This window comes from Patella vulgata, chromosome 2 (genome assembly GCF_932274485.2).
Source record: "Patella vulgata chromosome 2, xgPatVulg1.2, whole genome shotgun sequence".
NCBI lineage: Eukaryota > Metazoa > Mollusca > Gastropoda > Patellidae > Patella > Patella vulgata.
Genome location: NC_065880.2, coordinates 32,539,425 through 32,551,473, shown reverse-complemented (window position 1 = coordinate 32,551,473; position 12,049 = coordinate 32,539,425). Strand labels below are relative to the sequence as shown.

Sequence of the window (12,049 nt, the reverse complement as noted above, 5' to 3'; positions counted from 1 at the left end):
AGACCGGCGTCGCTCGGGGGTCATAACTCCGAAACCGGAAGTGGTAGACTAACGCCACCTGGCCTATGTTACTCCCCGATCCGAGTTACCCATATACCCCATATTTCAGACTCGGGGCAGACCTAGTGTAGCCGCCAACCCCGAACAGACAGACAGACAGACAGACAAACGACAGTCTCAAATATATATATAGATAAATAATTTACCACGTTATTTTCTATATTTGGTTTAATCTTCCTTTTGGGTCAGATTTTTGCTTGAAAATAAATCTGTCTGAAAATTATATAAGTTTTCTAGTTTGAAGATTGACATTAAAAACTAATCTGCTACCTGTCCAGTATATCAACTCGATGAGTGATAGATGTCACAATTAATCCTTATAAAAGTAAAAAAATAGTATAAATAACACGTGGCGATTATAATATAATTAAAGGAAAGCTGCCTGTTATATTATCGTTTTAAAACGGTACTCGGGTGTACATTTAATATGCCCTATTCCTCAAACAGATACCCCTAAAATTTGCACCTAAGACGGGCTCATGAAGACGGATAAACAACTAGCCGTTTGCAATGGGGTAAAGTTTGAGGGACAGAGGATTTGCACCTAAAGTCTCTGAACATAATTTAAAAAATTGCGGAGTACGATTAAATTCAAGCCGCGAGGTCATCTATCGGTGATATTTTGTTTATTAATCAATTTTGCATAATCAATTCGAATACATTTTCGCGTGGATTGGATGTTTTCCGAAGAAAACAAATGGCAGAGATGAGACTTCAACATTATAATCATACTAAAGGAGTTGGGCTCAGTTAGAATTGTGCTTGTTTCACTAACCAACAAATTTGGGGTCCGATCCCATTGATGGTCGAAAATGTTTCTCGGGAATTTTCAGTCTAACTTCTCCTTGTCAGAGGGACAGGAAGGATCGGACGAAAAATTGAGGGCCCGTGTACACTTTGGTAACCCGACGAAGGGTAGGCGAAAATACTATTGTTTAGCATTGCTTATACCTGTCTTGGTAAAGAAATGTAGGAAGTTTGATTTGATTTCGAGCGTTAAAATATAATTAAGTGTCCATTAATGCTTATTCTCTTCTGTTTCGTTACAGTTATTTTATAATACAAATCTTTCTATTTAAATGAGTGGGTATCGCTTTAATATAAATAGCTGTCGTTGTTGATGATGAAGATTTAAGGCATCATAAATTATATTTGACGAATGGTCTCCACATCCTATTATTTACCACCAAGTTATATAACTCACGACATAAAAAATATATATATAGGACACCGTTCTCATCTAAATCTCATTCACAGTCTACTCAACAATCAGCCAGGTATGTTCTTCACAAATGTATTCAAACTTGTATTAAGAAGTCCCGTCAATATACATTATTCTGAGCGACATTATCAGTCTTTGAAAGTTTTTATTCACGATTGACAAGTACTGTTACGATAATAATCAAAGTCCATTTTTAAATTAAATTATTAAATGTTGATCACGTTTCAATCGATTCATAAATCGCGACCATCTGATTGTCTAGAGAGTTAATTATAGGCTTGTCATGTGAATAAATGTCAAATTAATAATTTATATAACATTTGAGGTCAAAAGAAAGACCGGCAATAGGCAGTTTTAGCTCTTTAGAAATACGCGGTTGAGGAAACGACGGAGTTTTAATGCATGTATCATTAAAACCAGACACGCTCGCTCGTCCAGCAAGCTTTATCCATGTAATCGATTATATTCTGAGACGGCTGAAAACGGATTGATTTCATTTATTATTACTTCATGTTTATTTTTAATTTGGTCGTAAAACGATAAAGACAGAAGTGTACACTTGAATTACTGAATAAAATGCCTCACATAATAATATGCTTTTCTAGACCAGCAAGAATAGTGGACGGACACGCGCGTGGACAGCGAGTTTCGGCCTACTCTTCACCGAATTCCAATTGTTGCGACCTCTATTTTCGTTCCATCCGAACGACGTCCCAGGCCCTCCCTTTGGCACCACAAACAATAGGAAGACCTGACGTTCTCGGCCAACTCTCGGGTTGATCCAAATACATGCTAGTTAGTGGGACTAAGGTCACGGTGCTAATAGGAGCTAACGGGTTAGAGTTACGGTTTTAGAACCTATGTTGCCAAGACGTCAAAACGTTATTTGACCTTGTTTTATATTACGTTGAATTAGAAATGAATACAAATACAATAAAATACAATAAAACCCGTGTGATTTGCAGTTTAGAATGCAGACAAAACACAAACGTGGTTTCCCCTCGTCAGTAGAGCACGACTGGGGGGGGGGGGGGGGCGAGAAAGCTAACCGTCTAGTCGTTTGGATGGTACGAAAAGCGTGCACGTAGAATAAACCTTGGCAGTTGGAATTCAAACTAAGAGTATGTTTTGGCCCGATAGTGCACACGAGTAGGACATTTCAATTCGTTCACCGATAAATATAGTTTAACCACTTGATTTTTTTTTCCAGAATGAAGTCATTTGTTGCTATCTGTTTAACTGTTCTTCTCGTCTCGGCTGTATCGGCCCAAGGTCAAGGTCAGATTTTTTATTTTATATATTTCTCTACTATTAATTCATTACAAAATAATAGCAGTAAAGGCACTAGACTCTGGACTAGATGGCCCCGGATTCGAATACCGGCGTGGGCGGAGACGAATAATATCTCATGATTTATCAAGCCCGACGCCCACTTGTCAGGGGCGTACATGGAGAAGAATCTTTAACAGTAAGTTGAAACGCCGCTGTCTAGGGACACATTCTCCCACAAAATACTAATAAGTTGATATCGCTCGTTACAATTCGTTCGGGAAGATAAAACACGAAATGTTGGAAAAGTGTGATTTATAGGAAAATCTAAATCTTATTGGGTGTATATGTGTTTAATAACACAATAATATTAATTAGACTACTGATTACATGTCCGTAAACTTTTTTATGGTCTAATTTTCCAGGTGGCTGGGGACCCGGAAGTGCTAGATTTCAGCAGCGTATGGCTAAATTCAGTCAGCCAGGAGGTTTGTTTGACCAGTGGGCAGCCCCCGGTGGACTATTTGATCAGTGGGCAGGTCCTGGTTCACCGTTTAGAAGAATGGCGAACAGAAACTGGGGACAGTATGGAGCACCGGCCCAATAATCCTAGAAATTCTTGTACATATTAACACGGTATAACAGATAGATCGCCTCTACACTAGGATCGACCATTACGAAATCGAATCTGAGTTATGATAAACAGCCAAACACGGAGAAAATACCAGATTTTAATGAAACATTTTAATTTAAAAAACCTATATTTAACAGTTAATGATTAACTTTATGTAAGATAAAATAGTCTGTTTTTGTGTGATAATAATAAAACAAATTCTAAAATACAATTTTCCTCAATATGTTCCTCCTTAAAATCTCTGGCCATCAATTTGGGAAATGAAATGAAATGATATGTTCTGCTCCGAAAAGGGCTAATGAAGACGGATATATGCCATACAGTGTGCTATGAGGGAATTTTTGCCCGGGTAGCGGCACTACGGCTTAGTCTTATATCGAATTCCAACTGCCAATGTATACACAGGACCTCGGTTTTCCGTCCCTTCCGAGCGATTAGACAAGGCGGAACCACGCCAGAAAATCTGGACGAACTTTCTCGGCCAATGCAGGGATCGAACACCCGAACTCCAGGCTAGTAAGCCAGCGTCTTACCCACTTAGCCACCGTGGCCCCCATCAATTTGGGAATTTTTAATCCCTTACAAACTAAATATGGAAAGCGAATCTCTAAAATGACTATTAGTTTAGTGTATCCGTTCAGTATTTACAAAGATATCATGGATTGAAAATGTGTCGATATAAACGGGAAATGGTCAAAATAACCCAACACCACACATAACCTTTGGCCTCTGTTTAAACTGATTGAATAATTCACACTTGAAATATCATCTTTCGGTGCACATTGCTAACGTTAATCCTACATATTTTCGACAAAAGAGTTAAAGTTCTCAAACTAACATTGTCATCACTCGATTCAGTTTTCGACCGGCAACCCCGAGCATTTTGGTCAAACGAACAAGGTACAAATATCCGTCTACGTGAATGGTCATTGCGTAACCTAACATTCAGATTCGAATGCTGCGGGGGACCCCTGGAGCACCAAAAAAGGGATATGGAAACAAACTGAAATAAACAGGGGCATTGAGTACAAACCCGGCTTTGCTACACAAATTTTCATCTGCATAACCATCCCCCAGACGCCGCACGAGGGTCCCAAATTTTGGGCTAGATTAAACATTGGAAGTATCACAAAGTTAAAATTAATGAACAATTAACCTCTACCGAGTATAAAATTGAAGGTGTCACTTTGATTACAAAGTCGGGTTCTTCTCAACCTTTACACTCTTCAAGTTGGGTTCATGATGAAATATTATAATGGTTTAGAATTCTGAAGTTATGTCAGTTGTCCACTTTACCCCATATTGAAGGATACTCGAATGATACTAGTACCTTCATCTGACACAGTTTACATATCTGGCCTCACAGACATCCTTCGTCTTGCCCTTCAGACCACATAAGGGACAAATTAACTATTCTGTTTTATTCAGTTTTGGTTGATCTTCAGAGGCAAGTCCGCTAAGGTAATGGGTGAGTGTCCCATCTGCGTCTTCCTCGAGAACTTCAAGTGGTTTAATTTTCTCCTTCCAGTAAAACACAGTACTGAAGCCCGAGTAGCTAAATACATGAAATTCGATCCCGTTGTTAGTCCAGTCTGGTTATTAAAAAGCGTCTGATGGAACAAAGATCTAGGTCCAGCTGTGTACTCGCCGAAAAAGCGAAAATGTCGCTGCATTGATCAGGCCAGATTTTGTTCATCGCACATGGCATCTCGGTTGGTTCAAGAAAGTAAGACGTTTAACGCCATTTCGTTTTGATACAATTGCGTTTCTTTAAGTTTACCTCAATACGTTATTAATGTATGGTTAATAAGGTAGCTATTTGTATCGCGATATGCTCGTCATCTATTCGGCGATTAAAACTAATAATATATTGGGTTATGGAGGCAAGGATTCGATTGGGGCCTGAGAATAGTTAAATTTATCCGTGTTTAAATCTTTCGAACTATTCGAGCTTGACCAACGATAATGTTTGAAGAGATGACTAGAGAATATTTTCATTTGTTGAAATGTAACGAAGATTTATTATTTCTTGTAATCTAAAATCCCAATTGAACAAAAGATTTTATGTGGTTATGTCGGAGATCAATAGTATATCCAGTTGGATATTCCCTAGACTTATCTTCAGTTTATGGAAATACTAACGATCGAGATATTGTACTAATTTGATCGGTCTACGCCCCCTTCTTTTTCACAGACTGTGCAGAGTGAGTGAAATCAAATCTTCAGTAGAATTTTTCCAACACGACACTTACTGACGTGGCTCGCCATTTCAGGTCAGCAAAAAGAAACTATTTTCCTGAAAACAACTTGTAATAGCAACGTAGGCTTGCCTTCTGCCAGTACTATACACAATCATCCAACATCATAATTTCGACCATATCTGGACGATAAATCCCATCATAACGAAAAAGATACAGTCCTTATGGTAGTATTATAAAGTGAAAACAGAACAAAACGAATTATTAATAATATACGTAAGAACTGTATAGTCTACATCGACGGCTTGTGGTCAAAATACTTCTACCAACGGATTTATTTCCCGAACGATTAGATATCAAACTAGTTTTGGACACAAATTTTGAACATACATTTTTGTTACGCGTGTAATGTCTGCAAAGAAATTATAAGCATTCGAAGCGAAATATGTGTGTATGCGATTAAAGTGGCATCATCACTCCCGCCAAGAAAATAAAGGTAATATTAAAAATGGCATTAGATTTTCACAAATAGAGGTAAGACAACAACCTAACGGCTGTGGGTTTTGAACTGAGGTTTTGTTACGCGTGTAATGTCTGCAAAGAAATTATGAGCATTCGAAGCGAAATATGTGTGTATGCGATTAAAGTGGCATCATCACTTCCGCCAAGAAAATAAAGGTAATATTAAAAATGGCATTAGATTTTCACAAATAAAGGTAAGACAACAACCTAACGGCTGTGGGTTTTGAACTGAGGTAGACTGAGGATAGACGTGATCTTCTAATTCGGGTCAATCGGCATGTCTACTGGAATTTGGAATTATTATTGCGGTATATTGATTGACCCATAAAGCCTTTCTAAGGTTTCAGTTACAAATTGCAACCTCTGAACCCCCAAATTTGCCAATTCAACGAACACCAAATCGTTATGCCTGGATACGCTTTTATCTGTAATACCCCGATGACCGGCAATGGTTTCCTTTCGCAAATTTCCTATATCAAACCAACAGTAAATATTATATATACTTTTGTTTTATTTGAATATCCATAAAATATTAGAGGATAAATTAAATGGTGATATGTTACAATAATTATTACAAATATCAACTTACAACAATTATTACGTAATAAAGAGGAATTCCACTTACAAAACATCAAATATCCACATAATTTTCTTAAAGCTTAAGATGTCAGTGTTTTGACCTTAAAATCTTCCAAATGAACGATTTTAAAATCCCAATGACTAATACATTTTTAATCAATTGTTTTCTAGATTTTCTACCCACTGTTTCGGAAGAATATGAAAGTTATTTGATGTTTTCTAAGATGACCACTTGAAACGATCAACATAATATATACTGATAGGGTGCCCCATGCAGCGAAAATTTTCCCTACTGAAAGTTGAACACGACACGTTGAATGTGCACGCTTCAGTGGCTTGTGCGATAACACACGTACAGCCCAAGAGTCTATATGAGTCTATAAATAGCCATCGCACGTGAAATTCTCTACACATCTATCAACTATTACAGCCGTAAAAAATCTATTGTTGACGATTCTGAATAGCAGTAATATTTAGCTTTTTGGTTATTACAGCAGCTTTAGAAATTACGTTCGTTTTATTTTTAAAATTGCTTTATCATTAACTATACCGTTATAGGAGCGGCATCTTTTGGTTTAGTACAAATAATATCTCTGAAACACTTGGGTTAGGCAAGAACATGATACTAGCAATAGTTTCATTTTACTCTTACAAAGTTTTTAAAACAGTTACTGAGTTGCCTAAGGTGGTGTTTCTAAATTAAATTTCTTGTTCCAGCTTTCTGTTATGGTTCGTAAAAAAGTAGTCTTGATTATCCCGGCCTGTCAAAACAAGGGCATGTAACCTATTTGTTTTACTCAAATGAAATGAAATGATATGAAATGGGGTTCTGCTCCTAACTGGGCTAATGAAAACGGGCATACGCCATACAGTGTGCTATGAGGGAAATTTTGCCCGGGCAGCGGCACTATCGCCTACTCTTATATCGAATTCCAACTGTCAAGGGATCTTTTACGTGCATTCCAATGTATACACGGGACCTCGGTTTTACTCTCATCCGAAGGACTAGACAGCTGTCCTTGTCAGGCCCTCCGTTCTGCACCACTGACAAGGGGAAACCACGTCGGAAAATCCCGATGAACTCGGGATATTATGGCCGACACTCGTAACCATATTTCAGTCTATTATTTATCGATGGTTAAATGGTCATAGCTTATTAAGTACACAACCGTTTATTTAGTGACTATAAATAAATGTGCGAAACTGATTTAAGGCTTGGTATATATATAAATATTGTGGTGTAAATGTCAAGATATTTGGAGATATTTATTTATGGTGGGGCACCCTAATACTGAAAGCACTTTACAAATATTATTTGTTCTTAACGATAAATATACATAAATTATTTAATTTGTATATACAACATTATGCATAATGTATTTAATAACAATAAGATTTATGATAATAATAATAAACTTGGTCCCACATTTCAGTGAAGGAGCAATAAATTAATGACATTTAGGGAAGAATAGGGCTTACTGCAATAAAGATGAAAAACAAATATGTAGTAAAGAGATATCTCATCATAACCTACTAATTTGGTTGATTTTGTAATTATTTTTTCAATGTTCAGACAGGGGAAGAGAATCAATCAGACTGTTGACAAAATTCAAATCTCAACATTGGCTCTATCTATGGACTTAAAATTTTAAATGTAGACAGATATCAAAAACAAACGAGATCTAGTCACCTTAAAATATCAACAACAATAAATACATAATACTGAATATAGAATTAATGAGAACACTTTGAAGACTTAAGATCAAGCAAATCATAAAAATACAATATAAATAAAAATAATTACATTTTATGAAAGAGGAAATCAACTATATTTATGGACTTGTGCAGCCTTTAATAATAAAAAAGACCTGGGTTTGGATTCTGTAGGCAATATTGTTTTCTAAGCTTAAGAATTATTCAAGTTGTGAATCACCTTACCCCTTAAATGTAATAGACATCTCAAGAGACCAGGTGTTATGTTCATCCAATTGCAATCCCAGGAAACTCCATTCCTTCCTCATTTTAAATTGTCATCTAGTACTTTTTCACAATTATTATACTTTCACAGAGGTAAAACAATTTATGAAACTAAAATTCATTATTAATTGCAATCAAATGAAATAGTTTACTACTGACTAAAATTGGATTTAAAAATCCTTCTCTGGGAGCCAAATGCATCCCATGTGAGAATCACTGCCATGGGTCTTGAATATAATAAAGGTCCCACTTTTTTGGGACAAGGTTGGCGTATATCAAATATTGAAGCCACTTTTAATTACACCTTTCACCTTGAATGTTTGCAACAAGTGGTTGAAATTTGTGTAAAAATTAAGTTTAGCAAATGTGACTTTATTCTGCCATATTGTTCCCTTGAGATCAAATTTAGTATTTCATTATGCTTTTATACATAATTTGTGATAATCGAAAACAAAAATATTTAATTGGTCCATCAATAAAACATCACAGTTTAAAATATTAATAACAGAACAGAAAAAATAAATATAATTCAACATATCACATCACACCAATTAATATCAATACATAATATAAAATTAAATAGATAATAATGTATTTTAATGGAATATATGTTAACATAATATGTATATATTTTAACATAATATGTAATATATTTTAAATAATATGCATACATTTTAACATAGTATGTATATTTTAACATAATGTGTACATATTTTTTTTTGTAAACATATGTACATACTATAACATAGTGTGTTTATACTTTAACTTACTATGTATACATTTAATATAATATGTATATATTATAACATAATATGTATATATTTTAATTACATATGTATTTGAACATAATGCTTATATTATATTTTAACATATTTCATAATATATAAAATATAAAGATATGGATGTGTTTTAACATTATAAATTTAATTTGTAATATCCATATTATGAACCCTTATAAATCTTAAAATAATACAACTTACATAATTTCTAAATTGATAAACCTGTACATAATACTGCACAGTACATCACTATGGATGCTGATCCCCATTGCATTTTTGACAATATCTAATTTTCCACTGTATAATCCATGCTAAAATTTCTTCAACTGTATAATTTACTATTTAATTAAGAAAATGAGATTGTATATTTTGCTTTCGTAAGTGTAATTAATTGATTTATTAATATTTTTTATACATATATTTACTATTTCATTTTTATTCAGACTCCATGAACTGTATTTTATTTATCTTTTTGCCATTGTTAGATTAGCTATACTAGCTGGTGCATAATATCCTTAGGCTGGGATCAAGAGTTTAAGGAAGAGTAAGTACTAAGCAGGTGCTAAGCTTATATGTCTATATACATTAAGCCTGTCATCGAGTCGACTGGCGTGGTTTCGAATCCCCGGTTGTACATGACAAGGAGTAGGGTCGCCTGTCCAACCTCGTGGGTTTTCTCCGGGTCCTCCGGTTTCCTCCCACTGCTAAAGACCCCTATGCACAAGCGAATTATTGAAATAAAATTAGACCATATGTTAGTCCCAAAATGACCTAGTTTGTGTCGAGTGGACGTTAAACCTCATTTCTCTCTCTCTCTCTCTCTATATAAAAATATTGTATTATATACGACTACCTTCTATGTAGCCATGCCTACTTATGATCATATTCTTGTGTCGCCAGTGTATATTAAATTACACACTACCAGCACATGTATATAACATTGAAGTGTATCATGTATATAACAATTAGGACAATATATCACATATTATTTAATGTTATACTTAAAGTAGCCATCCCAGATATATTTTAGAGAATCAGATGTGTAGAAGATTCTAAGCAACATTTTTTTCATTGTTCTTTAGAACTAAATGTATATGAAATTGGGGTAGGCTACTTCTGTTTCAATATGCGATTGGAGATAAGTATTTAACTTCCATGCTATCGCCATGAGTAAGATTATCCATGTCTACATTTTCACTAGATTATAGAGGTAAGTGATCAACATTTCACTATAACATAAATTATTATACAGCAATTCTCAGTCTGATTTGATAACAAAAGAGATCTCATTCATTTGTCAAGATTTTGCAGTAACAGAGAAATGTTGAATTTTCAGTCTGGTAAAGAGTAAGAGCTCCTTCATTTTGGTTAAACTAAAGTGATGAGGTCAGTTGCTCTAAGATTTGCTATCCTGAGTCAAAAACATATATATATATCATTTTATAACAAAGTAATATGAAAAACATAACAAAAATATTGCACTGGAAATAAAAATTTTAAAAAAAAAGTTACTTGTTGGAGAAACAAAAAGAAATCTTAAAATCAGAATTCGATTTCATATTTTGACGGTGAAATCACAAATTTGTCATGGTTATTTACAATGGAATGAAATGAAGATCAATAACATAACAAATGGGTTTACAAAAATGTTGGGCCCTTCAACAGTTAAAACAATTGAAATTCTTAAAACATAAATGGTACCAAATAAAGCTTCTTTTTTGGGGGGAAACAATTTGGGGAATTAAATGAACTGATCAAAAAAGAAGTTTTTGTCTGGACAAAAAAAAAAGTGAAGAAAAATAATACAAAAATTTATTCTTTTTTTGCCAACTTCAGCTTGCAAATCTTCTTTGCCAGTTTTGATTTCAGACGATTTTCTGCAGCTTCACTTCAATTTGCAGAAAAGTAAACAAAGGATCAATTTGTATCATAGATAAACCATGAAATTCTTCCATTTCTGCAGATTCACCTCCTTAAATTAATGACGTAGACAGGAATTGAAGGAGTGATTTCTGATGAAAACGTTTCCAGTAAAAATGTCAGATTATCTTATAATACTCTGTATTTTATAACCAGTTCCACTTGTTTCTGTATCCATGGTAAAATATCAGCTTCAGGACTTTTGACCTCTTTCTCACTTCCACCAAATAAACTAACATGGCCATCATCCTGAAAAGATTAGGAATTTATTTATTTAAAGATACATTATGTAAGATTTAGATAAAGAACTAGCCATTCTTGATATAATAGTTCGAAAGTAGATGATGTAAAATGAATAATTTGAAAATTTTATTCAAATTACTCTATTGCAAGCGAAGATATTAGCCTTTGAAGGTTTGAAAGACGTGTGCAATAATTTCAACCACCGTACTGGTTGATCGAAGCTAAGTCTCGGTCCTCCATATTTGATTAAATCAAAGTATCGCTGAACCATTCTAATCTATTTAATATCGGAGAAATCTGATGCCATCGAGAGTTGATTAAGGCCTGGATCACTTAATTAATGTCTAATTAATACTTTAGAAAACATTTCAGGCCTAAAGAAAGACCTGCAATAGGCAGATTTAGCTCTTGCATAATGCATGTTTAATCAATTAACCCTCTGTACACGATAATAGTGTTTTTTGGATTCAATTTCAATAGACGTATTATACAACTGATATGTATGAGATTTAAGAGATCTTTAATAATGTCTTAGAAGACTGAAATGAAATGGGGTGTAACTTCTTACTGTTCGGCACCAAATAGGATAATGAAGGTGAACATGCACCACAACATTACGCTTACTCTTATTTAGATTTCCAACAGT

General features: G+C 34.6%; 1 protein-coding gene and 1 long non-coding RNA gene across 3 annotated transcripts in view; one reads left to right on the top strand and one right to left on the bottom strand.

The window, feature by feature from the left end:
* The first annotated feature begins 1,199 nt into the window (after positions 1-1,199).
* On the top strand, positions 1,200-3,379 carry LOC126811724 (uncharacterized). The gene is made up of 3 exons (XR_007675727.2): positions 1,200-1,337; positions 2,493-2,560; positions 2,977-3,379. It is a non-coding gene; the product is annotated as an uncharacterized LOC126811724 (long non-coding RNA).
* A 5,925-nt stretch (positions 3,380-9,304) lies between these two features.
* The window catches only part of LOC126811711 (intermembrane lipid transfer protein Vps13), a 29,614-nt gene continuing 26,869 nt past the window's right edge, over positions 9,305-12,049 (bottom strand). The window contains exon 32 of one of the 2 annotated variants that reach the window (XM_050537571.2): positions 9,305-11,409. In XM_050537571.2, coding sequence (XP_050393528.1) covers positions 11,290-11,409 — 120 coding nt within the window. In that variant the 3' untranslated portion in view covers positions 9,305-11,289. The remainder of the gene's footprint in view (positions 11,410-12,049) is intronic. The other variant, XM_050537572.2, reaches the window with a different exon arrangement.